This window comes from Trichoplusia ni, chromosome 1 (genome assembly GCF_003590095.1).
Source record: "Trichoplusia ni isolate ovarian cell line Hi5 chromosome 1, tn1, whole genome shotgun sequence".
Lineage (NCBI taxonomy): Eukaryota > Metazoa > Arthropoda > Insecta > Lepidoptera > Noctuidae > Trichoplusia > Trichoplusia ni.
In genome coordinates this window covers 17053291-17076793 of record NC_039478.1, presented here as the reverse complement: position 1 = coordinate 17076793, position 23503 = coordinate 17053291, and the positions used below count along the sequence as shown (strand labels likewise).

At 33.2% G+C, this 23503-nt stretch overlaps 1 protein-coding gene and 1 long non-coding RNA gene across 4 annotated transcripts in view; one reads left to right on the top strand and one right to left on the bottom strand.

The window, feature by feature from the left end:
• LOC113497499 (tyrosine-protein phosphatase Lar) overlaps nucleotides 1-23503 on the top strand; it is a 369958-nt gene that overhangs the window by 143999 nt on the left and 202456 nt on the right. For all 3 annotated transcript variants that reach the window (XM_026877088.1, XM_026877081.1, XM_026877072.1), the window contains exon 3: nucleotides 20945-21053. In XM_026877088.1, the coding sequence (XP_026732889.1) occupies nucleotides 20945-21053 (109 nt within the window). The remainder of the gene's footprint in view (nucleotides 1-20944; nucleotides 21054-23503) is intronic.
• Nucleotides 3463-4266, bottom strand: LOC113497520. The gene is made up of 2 exons (XR_003400899.1): nucleotides 3962-4266; nucleotides 3463-3714 (listed from the first exon to the last, which is right to left on the bottom strand). It is a non-coding gene; the product is annotated as an uncharacterized LOC113497520 (long non-coding RNA).

The window sequence follows — 23503 nt, the reverse complement described above, 5'->3', positions numbered from 1 at the left end:
CGTTAAGGTTGCTCTGTTTTGCTTAGATGAGAACCTATTTCGGTTGTGGTTTCATTGATTATAGCTATTACAGTAACGATTATAATTTAAATATTTATAATGTACATTAAACATTTTCGAAATTATGAATTTAGTGTTGCCTCCTGCGTACATTCTGTCCCTTGTCTGCTCTCACCTAAAAAAGAAAAAATAAAATTATAATAAATATTATGAACTACACAGATAGCCGAATGGTCGAGGTCACCATGCTAAATGCACTGTGCGCGACGAGTCGCGGGTTCGCGGTTAAAACCCCGCGAAATAACGATACCAATTCTTAAGGACTTAATCCTGCCTTAGAAAAAATGAGAAAATATTCTTAACTATAGGTTATGCAAATAACACAATACTTCTCAACCCCGTCACCACACTATTAGTAAAATCTACAACACTACTTTTCCACATCACTGGTTTTTCCAACCACTAGCCGGATAGACTGACACACGGAGATCAGATTAATCGTGTGTTCCCTATGTAATGTGAGAACTCGCAGCAAGATTGATGAACGAGACACGCCTCTACTCGCCGGCGAAGAAGACTGATCGATTATGTATAAAATATATCGCGTGGCACCAGACTGCCAGTATTGCACGAATGATCACGTATATTTACTTTTTTAGATTGTTTATTCAACTGTTTTATGGCAAAGACAACAATTGAATTGAAATAGTGGCACAGAAGTAAACTTATATTTTTATCTCTTTCACACACAATTTTATGATTGTATCGTTGTACGGTTTTTGATGATGAAACTTGACTTAAATTAGTATAATGGCTTACTCACTCGTATTTGTTTATTTAGGTGGGGAGTCGAACGTCGTAACTTTAGCTCGCTGCTGGGCCTTCTCATTTTTAAGAGCTATAAAATAAAAATAATTATAATACTGTGTACTAATATAGCACAATAAGCGTAGGTATACTTGCCCTTAACTACTTTTGCCTCAATCACCGAGTCCCACAAGGGCAAAGCTGAAGTCAAAAGCTAGCATTATAATAACCATAAGTAGTTCAGACCTGTAATAACCTGTAAATTCGAATCTCTAACGTTTTAAAGTGCCTGGAAAACAGCCTACATGAAACATAAACTTTCGATTTTGATATCAGATAAATACAATGTTTTGAACTTCTAAACTTTGGAGTATTTTCATTGTTCTATTCATTTTAGTACTCATGAATTATGAAAATACGGGACGTAAAATAAAGAATTGTAATTAATGAAATGTTATTGATTGTAGATCTTACCAGTTCTTTTCTTCGTGATCATTAAGTATCTTTATATTTTTGAGTAATGTTTATTTAATAGATTCAATATTAATTGTTGAAACAACTTACAAGATCGAAACCGTATCAGGATTCCAATTAATTTGTTTGCTTACAATATGGTTTCTTTCTTGTTAAGTTAATGTTTCTTTTAATATTATTATGTATTTCCGATGATACCTGCGTTCATTTAGTGATACCTGAGTCTTATAATTATGGTTATATTTATTGACCTTTACAGGATTTCTTTTTTATTTCACATATATACACCGTGATTTTTTTGTCGTCTTACAAAAGCAGCCCAGTTCATGTATCCAATGACTAGAACACGTTCATGATAAAAAAAATAGGTATTTATGAGATTTTAATAAATGTTAAATGCAATTTTTATTCAATATTATGATGTAATTCGTAGTTTTTTAGAAACACGGCTCTGTTGCGAGCGCAGTCCGAGCCTTGTAACAACGGTGAGGGGCGCGGGCGACGGCGTTTTTATCATTTTTAAGAGTATATTTCAGATTTTTCTTGTTTAATTTTTCTTCGTACTTATTATCTTAGTTGATGATAAAAAAAAATTACGTCGGATACATGAACTGGGCTGCTTTTGTAAGACGACTAAAAAATCACCGTGTATAAATCAACCAATGTTTTAGTAAATAGTTAGTAGTGAATAGTTTAAACTTCAAGATAAAATAAACAGTTTTAATCCAACCACGAGAAATCTGATTTTATAATAACTATACTATAGTAAATTCATTGATTTTTTTCGGTCAAGACAAAGGTATTTATTATTTAAAAATTACCTCGAAACTTCCAGACTTTGAGAGTCTTTAATTGAACTAAACAATAGCTAGTTAATATCTATAGTGTATTATAGTATACATCAATTCGTAATATCACAGCTAGAAAACAAATAAATCACACCGACAGAAATTATCCTCAGGCATGAAATAATCGCATCATATAGCTCCACTAAAATTCCTTTATCTCACCACAGATGACCACTCCTTGGTCAGAAACCGTCTGTAAGAAGGCTGACTATAAAACGCACGGTGTACACTCAGCATCAAAAGTCCGTTACAAATTTACAAAACGCCAATATTTTTTATTGACGTAAGAAGTAGTATGTATTACGTTCTACCTAAATTAGTTATCGACGATGACACGTTGCGTTCTAAGTACCATTTGTTTTGAAAATCTGTTTTTGTCAAGTGACTTTTGTTGCTGACTGTATCTTCATTGCTCGGTATAGATGGGCACTCGTAAAGGTTTTGTCCCTAGTTCTGCACGTAATTACACATGTGTTTCTAATTACTATTTGATCTTAAGACAAAGGAGCGATTTGACGACTCATTTCGACATTTTATTTCACTTTGGTTGAACAAGATTTTGTTGAGAATTTGAAGATGGTTTTTTTTCATGTGACACAAAATTACATCAACATTAATTGTCATCTAAAAAAATATATCTGGTAGGTAGGGTAAGTCCAGGATAGATGCCACACTTTTTGAAAAAGCTTAATAATTCCGAAATTTATAATCTTAGAGCATTGTGTTCTTTGAGAAATATTTAATATATTTCTTAATGCATTATTTTATCTGAATCGATTTGATATAGACTGTGTAGATTTTGTATAAATTGTAATTTGCTGGACCTCTAAAAAATAGGATAGACGCCTACTGTGGCGGATAGAAGACTTATCATGAAAAATGATGTGAGGATAGGTGCCCTTAGTGGGGATTGACGACTTAGTCAAACATTGTAACTGATTTGTTATGAAATGAAACAACTATATTATAATAATCAGTCTTTATTGTGTTTTAACATACATAAACATTATCATCTATTAACGATCACATATTTTTTTAATAATAATCAACATCTTTTACTAACTACTAGGTAGTAATTAACTTGCATGAACTTTAATACTTCTCCAGTCTTCTTGATATTAGTAATAATCATCTTAAAAAATAAAAATCAACTTTGGTATCAGACTAAATTATTCTTAAGATAGGGGGAGATTTTCGTTATCAAACCCTAGCACAGTGTGTTTACCTAAAACAAATAAAAATAAATGCTGAGTAGGTATATAGAATTAATTACAGTACCAATAAGACAGTAACTAAAATGATAAGATACAAGGTATAGTAGATCAAATTTAAATTAAAAGATAGTAAATATAGTAATTCTTAAAATAAACTAGAACATACCTAATGTCAATTTTTGTTGGTCATTTTTAAGAAATCTTCGTCTTAATGTTCTAGATGGTATGCCATAAATTTTAGAAATCTGATTTACACCCTTGTCTCCCTTTTTCATCTCTTCAAACGCTGCTAGCATACTTTCTTCGGTCCAGGTAACAGCGCGAGGGATAACACCCGGTTTTCTTTTATATTTACGAGGCATTTTGCTCTCCTGCAACAAAACAGCTCTTATAAAAACAGTTGAGGATAGTTGCCCTTAGGGGCATCTATCCTAATAAAAAACGAGGCAACTATACTTTTTGTAGGGGATAGAAGCCCTTCTCAATAAAAACAAAAAATGAGCTTTAATGACTATAAAATTTATCAATTTACATAGGTTAATCTTCAATGCAAGCAGACTAATAGAAAAAAATAGACATTATAGGCGAGAGAAAAGATACACTGTTAAAATTACTTACGAATCTTATTTTGGCGCCTTTTGTCGTCTCGCCGCGGAAGATTTTTACTCACACGGACGAAACTCTTGCGCTCCTGTCCACAGTCTGCCTGGCACTGAGGTTGGTGGGGGGAGGACTCGTTACTTATAGAGAAATTTAACTCTCACAGTGCTCCTAACATAGTGAAATAAAAATCAAGTCATCTATCCCACTGAGGCATGTATCCTGGACTTACCCTACAAGTTAGCTGGTACCAACACTAATAATTCCAAACGAATCGATCGCACAGATTTCAATCCATTGCCTGCCTACTTCGTCATTCCCCCAACATGCGTTAAAGTTATCCAGCGATGGCTCTACAATGGATTTATAGGCACGACCGGCGAAGAGTTTTAAATCCTTTTCGTTCGGTTTGTACGCTTACTGTTTTTTGTTCACGACATTTGAATTGTAAATACACAAGTTCGGTAATATGTTTGTGTTTTCGTACATTTGTGTCACCGTATTTACATTTTGAGGCTTATCTGCTGATTGTAAACGACGCCTTAGAATTTTCTACTTAAATTCGTTGATCGTTTGTTTTGCGAAATTATATAGCTGGAATTAGTGTATTATACGTGATGAGCAAGATTGGTGATCAGTGTTATTTAAATGAGGACAGGTTTTTGTGCTCGTGGGATGTTTATGATCTGATATAAATATTATAGAGTCTAAAATTGAGAGGGAGTAGGAATATTTGTTATTCCAATTCTGTAAAATTTGCTACAAATCTCAGGCGCAACCTTGTACAAAGCCTTGTAAAACTTTTTCTTTTAGCTTTTGTTTATTATATTTGTAGTCGAATTCAATACAGGCCTGTTAGACCTAATTGAAATAAATGTTCTTCTTATTTTATTTTATAAAAGTGCTCTGCGTTCTATCAAGAATTATTTAGAATCGTCCAAAGATACGTTCGAACTGAAGATAATAAATATAAGTCGTTGTTTATAGCTTTTGCTCTTAAAATAATTTACTCTTTCGATAAAATATTTTTAGCTTTAGTCAATTTTACGGATTCTTATTGTTTACACTTATAGCCAAATGTATTAGTTTATAAAAAAAAACATCTTGTCTTAAAAAAAAATTAACTTGATTTAATTGCGTTTTTCAACATTAACATGAGTTTCATTTCGAAAGTTTTTAAAAATATTTTTGCTAAAGTATATTTTAACATAGCATTTATTACGTTGAATTTTTAAGATACAAATTGATATTTTTAATCAAGAAATTTAAAGATAGTAATCAACTTTGCCTACACAACTTTTACTAAAAACAAAAATATTATCATACACAAAAACTGCGTATACGTTAAATCCCAAAACCTCATTAAGACGACCGCCCATTTCGACAACGCAGTAACGACTCAAAGTTAGCGAACAGAAATGCAACGGAAGGAAACCTTAGGATGCGAACACAAATAGCTTTTTGCCACTAAAAGTACCAACTTGAGGCACATCACTGTAATTTTCGTAGTGGTACCAGAACACAGTTAAGTGTTTAACTGCTTCTCTCGTTGTTATTATCGTTACTGTAATAACAGTAGTTGACAATCTTTGCTAATGACTTACTTGTGTTTACCATAATAAATGTGAATAGTTTTTATTAAATAATTTCATAATACAAATCATTTACTGTTTAGAAGCGTTTCTCACGGGGTGCGATTTGCTTAAGACTTTTTTTTTGTTTGTTGTGTAAAAGAATATACGATGAACATTGACTCACACGTGTATTACCGGAATCTATGTATCCTACTTAGGCCTCTTTTCAAATACAGATTGAACCTCATTAGCCGTTTTTGGATAGAGACTCTCATTTTGGTTAGAGATTTCAAACACTTCCTTGATAAGCCTTCATCGATATCTTATTATAATAATTACTTATTTTATTTTCTTGGGCAATATTCCTCTTTAATATTGTAATGAATTAATATTTAAATAAATGTTTTACGGGGTTACGACTAAGTAATATTTTCCATTATATTTTACGAGAATAGTGTGTTCCTGTCTTAAGGCTGATCCGGCAGCGAATGCAGCGCTGAATAAAGTTTTTGTAGCAACTTTTAATACTGTTTCTTATAGCGCTTATGTTGTTGAGTTATGATAGCTGGCTTGCCAATGTTTTTCTACTCCGAAGGGAACTTTGAGATGGATTTCAAAATACGATTACATTTCTGTTGGAATGAATGAAGCCTCGCTCTTTTAAATTTAAATAATGCATCAGATTCTTATATTAAATAATTTAAAAAAAATACCTAGGTGTAAGATTTTTAGAGAAAAAATTGCTACTCGTAAAACCTTCAAATCGTAAATAGAAGTCTTTTTATCCATAACCTTACCTAAACTTATAAATTAGAAAGCTGTTCATGCATTAGCGCCATTATGACTTCAGAACTCGAAACACGAACAATAGCTTTAAATTCAGCAGCCGATAAAAAGGAGATTAACGTATATTTACTACCGAAAATTGGCTTTAACGCCGAACAATATTTGCATTGTGAGCGTTAATACCTTTCTTTGGAGACGGTGCCAAAGCTTGGCAAACGATCCCGTCGATTAATTTAGGTGCCAGATCCCCTGATTTTATGACGGAATTCTTAGGTGATAAAATTTCAGTTCGCTAAATTGTTGGCATTCCAAACCCTCGATTAGGTACTTGTGGTTCTTTAGAATTTGATACCGTTTTTAATCAACATCTACCGCCACATATTATTAGCATAACCATAAAGATTTTATACTTATTACGTTCATCATTTAAAATAGATCTTTTAGTGTTCAATAAGCCGCTTCGTTTTAATAAAATAAGCGTAACTGAATGGGTATCGACATTTTCTAAATATCACAGCGGTTTCGAATAACGTTAATCTCAGTAAAAAGTAAAGAGGCAATTTTCATGTCTAATGACATCACGGCACCGAATTTGATACTAAAACAAACACGAAAGGCCCGCAGTCCGCGTTTCATGCCAGCATTTCAGCTACTTTCAACGGTTTTACAACGACCTCTTTTCCCAGAAACAATTCTTGCAATAAAAGCTTTGCCTTAATATCTCGCGGTTCGTATTTTAAAATTGTATATTCATGACGTTGAAAATAATCAAACCGCTTTTGTTTAAGCTGTGAGCTGTATTATTTTAGCGAAACTAGCCTGTTTAAACTCTGTGTTTTTGTAATGTACCTGTGATTTAAATAGAACTCATGATGAAAATAAAGGAATGTTCTGTACGTCCGTTTCGGCTGCTGTTTTTGGTTCTGATGACGGTATGGAGTGTATAAAACATTTTTGCCGTCGCAATGCCAATATGGGAGAATCGAGTAAATATTTGAATGCATTATTTATTCTGAGACTCGACGCAGTCTATGTTTGTCAACGCATACAATACTATGACTTTTTTTTCAATGTTTGTTTTTTATTCATCTTGCTCATAAAGTAGAAAGTTCAAAGTATAAAAGCATCATAAAACTGACCGAATGGACGAACAAAAACCCGAAACGTGAAGTCATAAAGATCTCTTAAATCATTTTTTCATTACGTTTGGAGAATAAAACTACATCGTAGATAGGTGAATGTCGGTCGTTAAATTTTGGCGGGAACCACAGCTGTTACGTTGAGCTAACGGTAACGAGCCACCTGCAAAGAGCGGTTTCAATTTAATTTCATGCAGCTTAAGTTATTGGGCATTGTTTGTTGTAATACTTTTTTTATTAGTGTGTGTGTTTTCATCAATTTTTGATGTGTTGTTTTATTGTTCGGATTCGAGTTCAGTTGCTTTTCGGACATTTTTTTTAATGGATATAAGAAGGCAGAAGTTCTTGATTATTTCATAGGTAACTTATGTACTTTTACCCTAGATGTATGTACGGATTGACTTGTTTCTCATTTTTTTATGTTCGATGGTGAATTAGTTTAGCCTCTTAATATTAGCCTGATTTTTTTTTATGACATAATGTATTAATGAGCTCACGTAGTGGCGTACGAATTGTAGATAGAATTTATATTTTTATTTCAGTTTATTGAAATATTACCTCTATTTAGCTTTTTCCGATTTTCGCCATAAACATGACTTATTTGTTTATAACAAAACGAAATTCAATAATTTAAAACAAACATTTCTGAAATGAAAATAAAATTACAAACCCCAATATAATACAGCTTTGGACTAACAAACACGGTTCGTGTTGAACAAAATGCACAATTTCACCGAGAATTCCAAGCACTTATTACCCGAAATACTTACACCGCACAGTGGGAGTTAATCAACTATTCGGAACGAAGTAAATCGCGAAACTCCCGCAGAATTTAATCCAAAGAAATATAGCGCACTCGAGAACTAATTAGGTAAACGGGTCATATAATATATATTTTCTGAAATGATTTATAAAAAATGTTTTCTTTTTGTTTCCACGTTCTACGATGTCATATTGTCTTTGAAGACTGCGCATCTAGAGAAATCACATTAACTGGATTTTTTTTTATGAATAGTTACTATGATCATTTCTAAATTAATATGTAAAAAGTGCTGGTGGCTGGGTGGCTATTATATAAGGAATTAGATATTCCTTATATTAAGCCACCCAGCACTTTAGCTTGCTGACTGACTACAGGTTGGCGACGCCAAATTTCAATTCTTGGAATCGCAGTTATGATTATTGACCGTTCATCTGTAGTCTCTTAAAACATCGGAAAGTATTATAACTTTAAATTTAGGTCAACCAAATAATACTAATTATTTCATATGATTATTAAAAATACAGTGTATTTAATAAGACAAAATTAATTGCTCACCATTTAGACCTTCAAAACACTTTATATTAACAATTCCAAACTTGTATCACTTAATTTCGACGATACAAAAACGTAATTCAATTAAAGTCAACTAATTCAATTATAGTATTGTTCTGATAGTGTTTTGTATCAGTTTTTGTTCGGCTTACTATTAATTACTTTTGAGCCTTCGTATAAAAGTTTGATAGTTTAACTCGTAGGCTTTACCTTTTATTGATCCTGAGCGTATATGGACGTTATCGTCTGAGGTCGTTCGTTTAAAAAAGGTTTTATTACAAAAAAGTTTTTTTTTAGATTGTACTCGTATTGATTATGTTGTATGATTGTGATTTACCGTACTTATTTGGATGCGAAGTTTATGTTCAAATTACAACAATTATCTACTAAAAACTAAGTAAATATATTTACGGCTGTGGTATAAAACTAGTTTGGCTAATTTTCGTTTTGCTTTCATTCATTTATTGAAATATAATTTGTGACTTATGTTTTACTCATGTATTGTTTAAAGACAAAAATCTGTTCATTTGTTGATAGATAACATCAATATAAATTCTTTAAGGATCATAGCGTAGATTTCACTCCGTTTTGATCTTAGCGAGAAATTATTTCTGAACTATATTAATCTTATCCATGTTTACGTCCACAGTTATCTTTTTAATGTTGCCTATCTGCCAAACTATATGAACTTCAACCATTCATATTTACAAACAAAACATTTATTTACGAGCATTATTAGCAAAAAATACAGTCTATTTCTTGTCCCCAAACAGAGGTCGTTACGAACAAACTTAGATCATACAGTTATCAGCTAAAACAAACTAATACCGAATTAAGGCGAAGCACCAAGCACGTATGTTACTAAATTAAGGGGAAGTGCTCACGTACAAGTAGTTGCGATTCGCAGTTTTTGATTAATAACTCTTTGGTTCATTATGTTACATGCAGTATTTGGGAAATTTAGTGTTAGTTCTAACGCCTTGATTTACTTGTGAAGTTTTGAATGAATAAGTTTTGTAATGTATGCGCAATGCGCGGTGTGGTGAGGTTGTTAGTTTAAGGCCTGTTTAGATCACGTCTCATTAAGGTCGTCTTTTAAGTACCTATTACTTGTGTCATCATCATCGGCCTAGCGTTTTCCCAACTATGGGGTCGGCTTCCAGTCTAACCGGTTTCAGCTGAGTACTAGCATAGCTTAACCTGTGATCGAAGCACAGCCACGAGCTCCTTTTACCTATTACTTGTGTTTAAACAGAAATCTATCGTCCGCAGAAGATTATATCACAGCAGTATTAATCAGTTTATATGCTTACTTATACAGTATTTATGTGCTTTCATTCCTTGTAACGCATCCATCGTAAATTACAATCTTAATATTCCCCTTGTTTCAAAATGTTTTACTTTTTAGTAGGCCTCATACATGCGCTAAGAAGCTTATGGAACAGAACTGGTGACTAGTGACGTTCCATAATGTCATTCTCATATATTTTCAAAGCTGTTAGAATTAACTTTAGTAAATAAATGTTAAACTCATACTATATTTAATACTGCCCTGATAGATACATAGAAATATGTTCACTATGTGCTTTGTAACATTATTTTTAAAAATATTTATTTCAGAGTAAAGAAAATTCTGCTCGGTATTTCTTTTTTATTTTAGTGTCGTCATTCCATAATAATATATTTTTTATGAGCAGCAAAGTTTATTACCGAATCATGGAAAATGCAGTTTCGTCCATCAAACATTATTATTTTTATATCTGAATCTATTGGGTAAAATTGAGAACGGGGCGGAACACTCTCGGTAAATACGAACTGCGGTTTAGGCATAAGTTTTTTATACTTCTCCAGCCACATGGTCCTACATGCAAGAATTCCCTCTGAAATCGTCCGAACGACTAATTCTCAGTCAAAACTCAGGGCAGTAACGCCCATTAATTGTCGAAGTTGGTTCCGCAGGTCCCCGAGGCTGGTATCTTGCGTAAGTTTGAGCAAATTAACGCGTTGTTTGCTCCGACGTATGTATGTATCCGTTGTAAATCATGTATTGTGTTGGTTGTCTATTATTGTATATGGATGTATGGAATTGATTGTCTTTATCTTTAATGTAGGTATATGTGAGGAGAGATATTTGAGATTTTTCTATGATAATAATTGCAAAAGAACAAGCATGTAATTATTTTCTTATGTTCTTGTGTATCCTGAAAAAGGGACATATTTTTTGTTAATTTTCTAGACGTGCTCTTTAATAAATAAATAAAATACAAATCGAACTAAACCTAACTTTTAAAGGGAAACGTAGGAGTTTTCACTCTTCAAGATTAATTTATTTTGCTGTTACGAAACTAGGTAAAGCGAATTATAAACGAATTACTTGCAAAAAAATATGAACAGAATCCTGAACAAGCAAAACTGCAGTTCAACCTTTCTTTTATGCAAATACAAACCCTATTTCAATAGGAATAAAGTTGAAAGCATTAGGAATGGCGCACGCATGTCCTGTATGTGCATGGTTCACGCAAACTCAGTTAAGTTAAATTGGTTTACATTTAAAAGTCGATAAACACTGCTTAAGGCAGCTAGATAACGTAGCAAGTAAATAATGGAGGAAGAACTAAACGTAATTTGTATAAAACTTAGATATCTATCACGCTAGCATCCTTAAGTGGAAACTTTAAACACTTAGCACTTTACACTGGAAAGGTTAAGCGTCGTTAGCTGCGGTTTATGTTTGGATGTGTGTAACTGAAAAGGATGTTTTCGATTATGTATTCTCCGTAGGTTTGCTTAAATGTTTCAGAGACATTTTTTTAATACCCGTCGAAGTGAAATTTTATACTTTTGGCGTGTCTGTCTGTATATCTGTGGCATCATAGCTCTCAAACAGATTGAGCGATAGCAATTTAGTTTCTTTTGAATTAAAGATGAATTGTATGCGATCGTTCTAAGATGTGTTTAATGAAAGTAGGTCGAGCCACTTGAGAGTTCTGAGGCTATCAGAGCAGATTTACTGAAAAAAATATTTGTTAAAAAAGTGTAACTCTATTTTTTTCCATTAATTGTTTCGAGTTTAGTTAAAAGATCCTTAAAAATATTTATCACTGTTTGATTACTATTTAAAACATACCCGTGACAAACATAAATCAAAAACATTATTTACCAAAAATTAGAGTCAAAACGACGCAAAAAACAAGCAAACATCTTAAGCCGGCTCCTTTCAAGCAAAACAAATGTCTCAGTATCAAAAATGGCGCACAAAGGTAACAGAATCTCGTTGTAACATGTCAGAGCTAAATCACGACGTGGCACATATGACAGGCTCAAACAAACCCCACTTAGTCAACGGAATCACTCTCATTTAACAAGGCAAGACGTCTGTATAAATAGGACACGATTCAACTCATCATAACAAAGATTCCATCTACGGGTGACTTAATTAATCATTGTGTTTACTGATTAACATTCGCCATTCACAACTTGCTTAGTTTGTGAATTTACATTCAGATAGGGTAGTTAAATTATTCTGAATTGAATTAGATTCTGGACAAGGTTCTGATCGTGGATGTGCGAGGCAATTGTTTTTTTTTCTTGTGAATATTCTCGAAGAATTAAATATGGAGGGTGACTCTAGTATAGAGTTCCGATCCGAGGGAGAACGGCTAAAGTAATAACAGTATTTTTGAGTAGCTATGTACTGAGGCAAATATTATTTATTACTTAAAACAAATCTTATAATTGTAACGAACTTGTTGTAGGTGTTTTGCAAACATGCATTGCAATTCACTTATACCGTGACGCCCTTACCTCTCATATTCTGCTTTCATTAATTCGATCATGTTTCAAATGGGTTTACTTTTCAATTATGACATAATTATGTCAGTCCGAAATTAAGTTTCAGTTTAAATTTACTCTCATGCGTAAACATCGCAACACCATACCTTGTATGTTTCCTAAAACTCACATTCACAAGAACTATATAGCAATATTTAACATATATTATACTGACAACGAACTGAATTTCTGTGAATGTTACAATATGAATGTGTCTCCAGAGTACTGTTAGAAGAGACTGTATCTGAAACAAAACTGTACTCTTTTCAACATTGTTAACGGTATTGAAACTTGCTGACGTTAGACTATAAAGGAGTTACATTTTTGATTTTTAGAGTTGCGTAGACAAATGGATGAAACGAAACAATATTGCTGATTGTTTTCTGTTTCTGTCCGTCCATCATCTCTCACAAAACGTAATGGTTAGATAGTTGAAATTTTGCAGATGAAGTATTTCTATTGCGGCTATAATAAGAAATACGAAAAATATAGATCAAGGTTAAGTAACGATTGGTACGGCGATGAATTTGTCAGGCTTTCGATTATGTAACCTCGTCGATGGATTCTAACCCTACCAACTGTTAATCAACGCTAAATTCACGCAAACTTTCGACTATCCGTAAACGGGCGATATTGCGAATAACTTTTAATAACAGCATTCAAAACAACTCGTGATTCATAAAATAAATCCCCAATTCATTGTTGTACGCTGCATTTCTCCGCCCCTTTGAGCGGATATTGAATTTTCATACCGTTCGTTTGTTGCTACACTTCACTTTTTATTTATCGCACATTTATACGAAGCACGTTTGTTGACAGGAAATTAATGCATCGACCGAATCAATTTGTGTTAACTCTTCTTTGGTTGTGTATTTCTTAATCTATCGTTAATGTTTCAAAAGAAAATTGGCAGTCTTAAGGATATTACAACCCTCACGACCAAATTGTTTGTGGGTAGTGAGATAGGCAGTCATTGTAAATAAAGTAGAATGAAGACAACTGAATATGATGAGTGGAGAAAAAAAGCTAATTCGAACAAACCTTGACAAAAGGCTAATCTAAAAAGATTACAAATACTATTACTAAAAATACGGCTAAAATAGCAGGAACATACAATATCACATACATTGGTTACCCCTTATATTTATTGGCGAACCAACCAAATAGTTTATAACCAAAGATAAGTTCAATACATTATTAACACCCAATTGAAATCGCTATCATCGTTACCATTCATAATCACATTACAAATTTACTGTTAATACGGCCTGTTCAAATGTCGAATACAGTGCTTATCGGGAAACGCTTAAGTTTTATATTCGATTGTAAAATTTTATTGCTTACATCTCCTTTTAATCTGAGCTGAATTATATAGCTTATGTTATAGTTTGCTTGCATTGAAAGAATAACTAGAATAGGAATATCGTGTAATCGATTAACCATGCTTCTTATAATCTTGCAGTCGTTGAAGCAGGATAGCGTACTGGCTGTGTAGAGCGGTATCTCTTTCTAGACCTGTTGTAATATCGCTTTTGAATGCAATTGTAGGGCTCCTGGTAACTCGATTACATTGTATAATCGTTTTGCTAAATTGAAAAGATAGATATGATCTTGGAATATTCTGAAAACGTTTACTTAAATATTGGTATTAGATTTAAGTATGACGATTATAAATATTGTGTATTGTAGCAAGAGTTTTGTAGAGTAGAGCTCTGTTTATTCTAAAACTAGCTGTTGCCCGCGACTTCGTCCCCGTGGGTAGAAGATATAAGTTACGATTTATACCTGCCCTATTTTTTTTCACATTTTCCTTTGTACCTTCGCTCCTATTAGTCGCAGCGTGATGGTTTATGGCCGAAAGCCTTCCTCGATTAATGGTCTATTTAACACAAAAATATTTTTTCAATTTGAACCAGTAGTTCCTAAGATTAGCGCGTTCAAACAAAGAAACAGACAAACAAACAAACTCTTCAGCTTTATATTAGTTAGTTATTAGTATAGGGTATAGATTAAAGTACGAGTGTGAAGTTCTATTTTTATTTACTATATAAGAGATCATCAAAACAGCTAAAACGAAACCTGTTCATATAAATACCAATTATCAAGGTGAACACGTTTACTTTAATCAGTCAATCAAATATGAAGTTAACATAATTATTCAGAAACATGTTCAATTATATTTTGAAAGCATAAGTTATTTAAATAATCTTACACACAAATATAATTCTATAATAGACCTTGCCAATTATAGAACCTTAATAAATTACTAATAGTGTGTGAATAGCGAATATTGAAATAACATTGTGATATTCGCTGAGATATTTTAACTGCCTTGCGGCTGGGAGCCTTTGACGTCCTCTTAAAATAAGCCTGTTGTAGGAAAGAGACGTCGCTCCACGAAATATAATGCTGTCTCGCTTCCTGAATGCCAATACGATTGCTTTGAGACGTGGTGGTAGGCGCTCTGGCTCGTCTCGACATTGCGGAATAAATGATGATGTTTATTTTTGTATTATCAGCTGTTTTCACTAGGTGAATAATTTAAACCGTTTTGAATTATGTACTCATTGAATATTTAGGGTATTAATTTGTGGAATATTCGTGTTACGTGCCTTTTTATGTGAGACTATTTAAGTGTTTTAAATCTATTAACTTCTGTTTTTTATAACTTTAAAATTTTCATTGCCCTTTTCATAAAAGTCTGCCCCATTGAACAGTAATCGTCCATATTTTTATAATTAAAGAGCCTTTCTAGAAATTCTCTAGTAACAGAAAAAACAGTAAAAAAATAATGTGAGAATAAGTTACTGGCAACAATAAAATTAAAACAACAACAGAAAAACTTGACCTAACTTTTGAAACTCAACATTTATATAGTTCGAAAATAGAAAACAAAAGGCTGAGGATGCGACACGTAGCGTTTTACTCATGGCTACTTTGTTTTCCAACTACAAAACACAGTGCACACTGCTTTACGGAACAGTTGACGTAGAAAAAAACTTGCTAACAAAAAAAGATCGCGCGAACTTCTGTATCGTGCAGCTTTAGCGATGGTTTTTTTTTTAATTTGTCGTGTAATTATTTGGCCGACGATTCCTTTTTTTACGTTCGTAAATCTAAATAAATGAAACTCGGGTTTTGTTCGTTCATTTTCGGCTTTACTCGACCTCGGGGACAATTATTCGGAGACTAGATAAATGCTAAAAAATAGAAGTTGAACACGACGAGGATAAATATTTTTAAGGGGATCTTTAATTGTCGGTTCACCGTTTTACTGTTTCTGTGGCGGGAATTTATTGTGCTTTAAACGAACGTAACTTATTGACCAAGATAATTAAATTGAACATTAACTTAGAGTGAAATGGTAATGTACTGTGAAGTAAGTGCCTTCAGTCGGCGTTTTTCTTGGAATAGCTTCGAAAACACTTAACAATATTATAAGCTTAATGAGTTTAATTGAGCACCCTTCAGCGCGGGAGAAGGCTTCAAATTTAATATAAAATCGAAATGTTTCTGATTTGCATCTGCATTTTACATTTCACAGCTTCATATTCTTTTGTTTATCATCATTCGCAAAACCCACACAGTCCGAACTATTTATTCCAACAAAACGGCTGAATTTTTGCCCTTGCTTTGCATAGATATGTAGATTATTGTTTATTACACACATAAGTACAGTATTTAACAAAGATAAATAGTTACATGTACCACAATGGGCGATCTACACACAGCGTCTTACCCATTGTTCTCGGTAACTCATAAAACCTTTGGTAGGCAAGTGGTTCAAATAGTAACAACTGTCAAAGATCACGTGTGGTAGCCCGGGACAAGGGATAATATCATTTCAAAATTCTGCCTATGTTGCAGTAGTCGGCCTGTGCACAGCCTAAATGGCAATACTCGTAAATCAATCGCTTATTCGGCAGTGAGATCACGCCGCGTCATCGAATCATCGTACTCTGTCGGATTCGCGGTCGAAGCGATAACTGTTCGGACGCTCGTAAAATTAAACACGTTAACCATTTTGGAAATAAAGCCACTATTAATGTTATATTTTAGGTAAATATGGTGATGTAATGGCTGTTTGCTGAATATTTAATGTTTTTGATGGCGAAGCGTTTGCTAGTTTTAATGTATGTAGGTTTTGAGGCAGGTCCCTATACGTCTGGCTATAAATTAAAGTTTTATTTATGAAAGTTTCAGTAGAACTACAGAATATTTTTTTGCAAAAACATCTAACCACCAATTAGAATGCACACAAAACCTTTCCTGTGTTACTCTTAGATCTTTTGCAAAAGACAACGGAACGACTGATGTCAGTGTCAGCATCAGAAGAACAAAAACTAAATATATCTGCTTGTTAGTTTTGTCGTCTACAAACGCTACGACGCTACAAACTAGTTGCTACGAATCTGTAGCTCGTAGCGCATGTTGTAAGAATGGCTACGAAGTTTCCAAAGCTAATTTCACAGCTCGTGGGAAGACGTGTTAGTAGTTCAACACTCGAATAGAGCTTATTTAAGGAGTTATTTTTACGGTGCCATTTGCAAACATATGACTTATTAAGTATTATTAAGTAATTTAAGTTTCCATTTCCATAATACCCAAAAGAAACCCACTAATGATACCCAAGTCCAAGATTATATCTTAAATATGTTTGCTGTGACCTTCAATTGCAGCATTTTTTTAACACAAGACTACAAAATATAGTTTAAAAAATATTCCTAAATAGCAAAACACGCCCTATCTATTTCTCCTACACTGTGTTCTAGTTCCCTCGCACCTGTTATTCCGTACCAAAAACACTGAACATCGGTGTTTGTATGTTCACATAATGCTGACAGCGCGACGGATTAGCTCCGCCGCTGACAGATCGCTATTTATTTTAGAACCTCCTTCTGTTTGCTCACAATTATATGTTTTGTGTTTTGTTACATCGATTTAGTTACTTTTTGTAATGTTCTAGATGAAAGAGATTTGAAATAAAATTTAAAGGATACAATCTTATTCAAAAAAATAAAAAGATTTAATATGAGAGATCATAATTGAATTCAAAAACTTCTTTAAATAATTACAGACCATTTACGTCAGACATATACGTAACACTAACAGAATTTGTTTGTTTTGCATTCAATTTAAATTAAATTGTAATTTATTATTTTACCATTCTTTTAAAGTGACTTGTCGCTATGAGATATAAACATTTATATTTATTTGTCAAAATAAATACATGAACAAAAAATAAAAACTAACCATTTGGAAAATTATTAATTGATCACGATCCAAACACAACTCAAATTTGATACTAAAAATGTCCGCAAATGTCACCACTTTGCAAATAAGATCGTTAGCCAGTTAATTAAGATCGGAACTTGATTAAACGTTTCCGAGTGCCGACATGATAGATGATTATTGCAGACTTTCTTGTTATATGTGATGCAGACACTTTAATTAAGATATTAGATTTGATAATGAACGGGATTTAGATTACTTCATGTTCAGATGGTTTTAGTTTGGTTTTGTCTGTTTTAAACTACCTTAGTTTATGATAAAGTAGTGTTATTAACACTGGCAAGTATAAAAATGGTCGGCGAGTATTATTGCCAATACTAAGCGGTTTGGTATGTAAGGAGGCATTATTATTAGCTGAAATTTTATACATAAAAAAATGAGCCTTTCAACCCACTGTACAATAAAATTTTGTCCTCTTTTTACTGTTTTATACCGTACGAAAGTATTAAGAAAAATCTTTCTTCTTTCTTCCCTTACTCAATGTAGATCCCTTATAAGCCATTAACCGTCAAAGTAACTTACAGTTTTCACATTTAGAGTAATATAACAATAACTCTATCACTATCTTACCTTATGTCGTTGCAGTACATTTTATTTTTCGTCCAGATTTTTTTGAAATTTTCATTTCCAAAAATAACGACCTTCATGTGAATTTATATTTAATTCAAAATACCTCCTTTGATATCCTCCTTTCACTTGAAATAACTCGAGAACTCAACTGAGCGTCAAAACGTTTGTCATAACACCCACTCATAACATACTAATCAATTTGACGTTAACTCGCACCACTTGACGTCTCATCTAACTTAACGCAGTTAAATTTAACCAACGCTTGTTATTTTAGAGAGAATGTGTAGAGATGATTATTTTTTTTGGTTTACGCACTGTTTCTTTAATGTTTTAAGTGATAGTTGATATATTCAAATTGAACTCGTTTTTTATGTTTATATAAAATTATCTATTTGTATTCGTTTTTCTTTTTTTTTGTATCTTTAAATTTAATTTTATTAACTTTTTAATGTTCTTATTTATAGAACCACATATTCATGTTAACGCCAGTCTAAAGTTTCATAAAAGTTTGTTTGTTGCAAACAAAATAATTTAACAATAATATCATATCACAGAACATCTACCCACACTTTAATTTAAACGTGCCCATTGTGGGTAGTCAACAATTACAAACATTAAAATTATTTAATGAATTTCTACGAATCATGGATTATTCATTAGACGGGGCTAAATAAACTAACTCTACAATAGGGCCTTTATTTCAGGTCTGCTTTCTAGACTGGAATGTTAAACAAGTTTTGTCGAGTGTAAAAATATTTATTTATACATCTTGGTCTGGAGTAGACAGTTTTGCTAAACGTAGCGTTATTCAAAACTGTATGGTCTGATAGTTCAATTCGAAATAACAGTTTCTAATTTTGATTCTTGCTCTAACAATTTTTAATACAGCCTTGATTTCTAAGTGGAAGATATTCCATTGTCTCTACATTCAGCCAAATAATAATAATAGTAAGTTACATAACCAATTCCAAGAGCCTCGGGCTATGCAAATAGCTCTATTCGCATCAACCGTCACACCTGGTCCACTCTTATTGAAACTTATAAGTTGTGCAAACTGCTCCGAACTCCCACTCTATCATACAATATTTAGTTCTAATACATCTATCTCGCTCCTTAACATAGTAAGCTATATATCTCTCCTTTTCTATATGGGAGGTGTGAATTTGTCTTCGTTATTGGAAGTCGTGAGTTATGTCCAGGTTGTAATGTATGGAGTGAAATTTTGATTTTGAATTTCGAATATGGGTGCAAGAGGTTTGAAATTTTATATTGAAAAGTCTTTGAATACTCCTTTGTCTTGTTTGAGAATGCTTTATATGAATACAGTATATTAATAACATATGATGTAGAGCAAGAATAGGATATGATTGTAACTGAATATTTGCTAAGCTTTGAAATTTATTCGCTTGAAGCCTTTCTATTTTGGTCGTATATTTCGTCGAAGCGGGATTTAATACACGACCACGAATGAATTTGGATTTGACGTTTATTTAGAGCTGTTTATTTAAAACATTTAGATTTTATCGTGTCTGGTATTAAAAAAAAATCTAGGAATGTTAGCTTTGGCTTCAGGAAAAAACACGGTTTTAAGGAACTTTAACAAAAAAATTAATACAATTTTTTTTACTACAAAGTACCTATCGATGAAATGTAATACACAACTATTTGAATCCTTCGTCTAATACTATAGTAAGTTCGTTCCAGTCTTCGATTTTACGCTTCATGCTTCATTTACTTTTATTGGTATTTAGGATTTCCATTCGATACTAGACACTTCAAATAAAAGCAAATTCGAACATAGATAGGTTTGCAAGAAGACAACTTTGTTTGGCTAATATTGAAGGGTGCGCATTCCAGTTCGAGACAATGTTGTTTGTCAGCATGACAATGCGTTCCATTTCCCAGTCATGCTGATCTTCAACATTACGTCTCTACTTGCAGGTGCAATACCAAGCGGGAGCAGCACATGGTTCCAGCTCTAAACAATAAAAAATGTGTTTGATTGAGAAAAGTATTAGTGGTAATTGTGAACGGCGGACGTGCCAGTGTAGTGTGCCCTCCCCATCCAGTTGAGAAGAACGAAACAGTGTACAACAATGGAATATGGTTGAACTCACCCTTTACAACCAAACTGTGCTTCCTACAATGCTATCGCGCAGTGAAACCATCTAAACCCACGGACTAGCTGAACATTAGAAAATTTAGTATCGTTGTAAATATAGGTTTATGAAGAAAATTATCCTCGTTGTCTACGTGTTTTAAATATAAATTAAATACTCTTAGTCGGTAAATTTTGAAAATTTTTCAATCATCGAAGCGGTTGTCGTATTTTTGTGATATAAATGATATCAATTATAGTAGGTAAATTGTATTTAAGTGGTAAAACTGGTTGTGATGTGTATATGTAAGGAGTAAGTAAGGTTTTTGTGGGGCGTGCGCGTGCGCCGGGGTATGTTGCGAGCGGGGCGAGGTAGTGACGTGTGTGTTGGCACAGGCGCGGCCCGGCGCCGGTAAAATGCGAGAGCGGCGCTGTGCGCTCCACCGCACCGTCGCTCTACTGCTCGCCTACCTCCTCTTCCTCAACTGCCAAGTCGACGCTGCTGGTGAGTTACATTCCTTTTTTATTTTTTTTCTAGACTCTCATTTGTTTTCTTACTTCTGAATAGAATTACACTCAAGCTATGTTGTGGGCGACTTCTAGGTTCCAGTTATTTTGTTTTCCGAGAAGATATGTTTAATGGCATAAAGAGAACAGTTTAAGACAAAGGTTTGCTGACAAAAAACCTTTCACAATTTTATTTCATATTCTTTTTCTGCCTGTTTGAAAAAGGTAAATTAAAAGACAGATTAGTAATCTAAATATTCACTAAAGTTGTTAAACAATTTCAAGCCATTTCCAATAAACTTACTTCGTATCTTTGATAGTTAAATACATTTGTAGACATCATTAGCGACTACTTAATTAAAGGAGTTCAGTATCAATATTGCCCTGAAGATATCATATCGCTGCCAAAGGAACAGTTACAAGATTAACTGTCAAAGTTACTCTGACGTCATTTCATATCTGTATGAAAATAGACGAACTATATTAGTTTGCTAGTGAATGACTCAATCAGCTCCAAAAATATATCGATAAAATAGTAATCCCATTTTTAGTACGCAGTTCATTATAGACTATATTTTCTGCCATAAAATTTTATCGATAAAATTTTCAGTTTCAAATCCAACAAATGAGGGTCTAGAAATATTTGCATGGTAATTTTAAGGTATTTAAGTAAGGATAGTAAAAAATTAACTGACGAAATAACGGCATAAAAAACTATTATAGCGTTCACAGAGGTCATAATACGGTAATTACAGTACTACTGAGTATTTCATGGAAGTGACGGCAATTGTCGCGTGCTTTTACATTTATTAGCTGTTTTTGTTACATTTCAATTTTAATTAAAACTGACGAACATAACAACCTCGCTATTCTATTTTCAAACATACCGAACTTTTTTACCCATCGAAAATTAATTCACGATAAAAATAAATTTATCGATATTTTAACAGCGTGTAAAATCCCGGCTCTAAAATTAAAATTTGCGCGAAAAAATCAACGCTTCAGTAAAATCCGTTTGTTTTTGTAACTCGTAAGCCAAGTAAGCTTTTGTACGTAATTGTACGGAACGAAGTGTTATTGTCAGTGCATCGTTTGGACCATTGGTTGCCATTATGTGAACATAGTTTCACGCTAGGACAATGGTTCGTGCTTCGTGTAGCAATAATACCTGGTCCAATGACACGCTAATATTAATTGACAGTAATGTTTTGTTTATCTAGAAAATGTGTTTGTTCTGTGCTGTTTATTTTGTGTTAACTATGACACTGTTATTCACTATCCTAAGGAATTTAGGTAAAACTGAAAATAGGTTTTAATGTGTTATAAAAAAAACGCTGTATAAACATGTACATTGTACAATTAAACAAATCTGAATCAAATTTAATGAAAAGAAATCGCATAAAACAATAGAATAACTTAATATGTGCAATAACTCTAAAGAAAAAACCATCAAACTTAGCTCATAACCACAATCTCGCAAAAGAGCTATAAAATAACCCGACTTTCAGCTATCCACAGCGGCAGCAGCTAAATAGTTAAACGAATATGGTTCACTTTCCGTCATTACCATATAGGAGAGTGCCCACATCAACATTAAAATTCAGACTAAAAATCGCGTCTTGTCGGGTCCATCCCGCATAATTATGTAGCCACTGCTTTATGAAAATGAGACGTAAAAACGGTTTTATGGCGGGAATAAAACGGCTGAAGTATAAACTGTTGTTCGGCACACGTTGCGTCGTACTTAGCATGCGAGCTCAGTCGCCTGTGACGCGTGGAGTTGCAAAGTCGCAGAAACATGGACACTCTGCGCATACAATAAAAGCCTTACGCAATAAAATATGTAATACTGTTCGATTTTATTGGAATAGATGCGAGGAACACGATACAAATGCTATGTTTATCTATTTACATTTAAATAGTATTTGGTTAGTTTGTTTGCGATTCGTACTCCATTTCGTTGTTTAGTTGCTATCAGATTTGAGATATTTTGTGCACACAGAATAGATGATGTGGTTTGGTATCGTCATAAAATGTGTTTTGACGGTTTTGTAATGGCGTCTACTGTTGTGAAGAAAATATTTAAAACTAGTTCAGATGTTAAAACTATGTCCGAATAAATCAAGATTAAGAAAGAAAAAATACTTTGTATGTGTGTTTGTCTGTATGGTTGTACGCAACCGGGTTAACGTTTGGCACTTTTATCTGACCTCGCTAAAGGAGAATAATGTTTTAGCAGCAACAACTGACATCCAAGCGGACAAGACCGCGAGCAAAATCTAGTACCAAAAAAATAAAACGTGTAATTTCACCCAAAACCCAAACACTCAACTGAAACAAAAGATTTACAACGAAGGTCGAACCGACCTAATTCAACCTAAATATAGAGATATTAGAAACACTTATTGTTGTTTTACTTCTTAAATTGTTATAATAGGAACGTTAGTA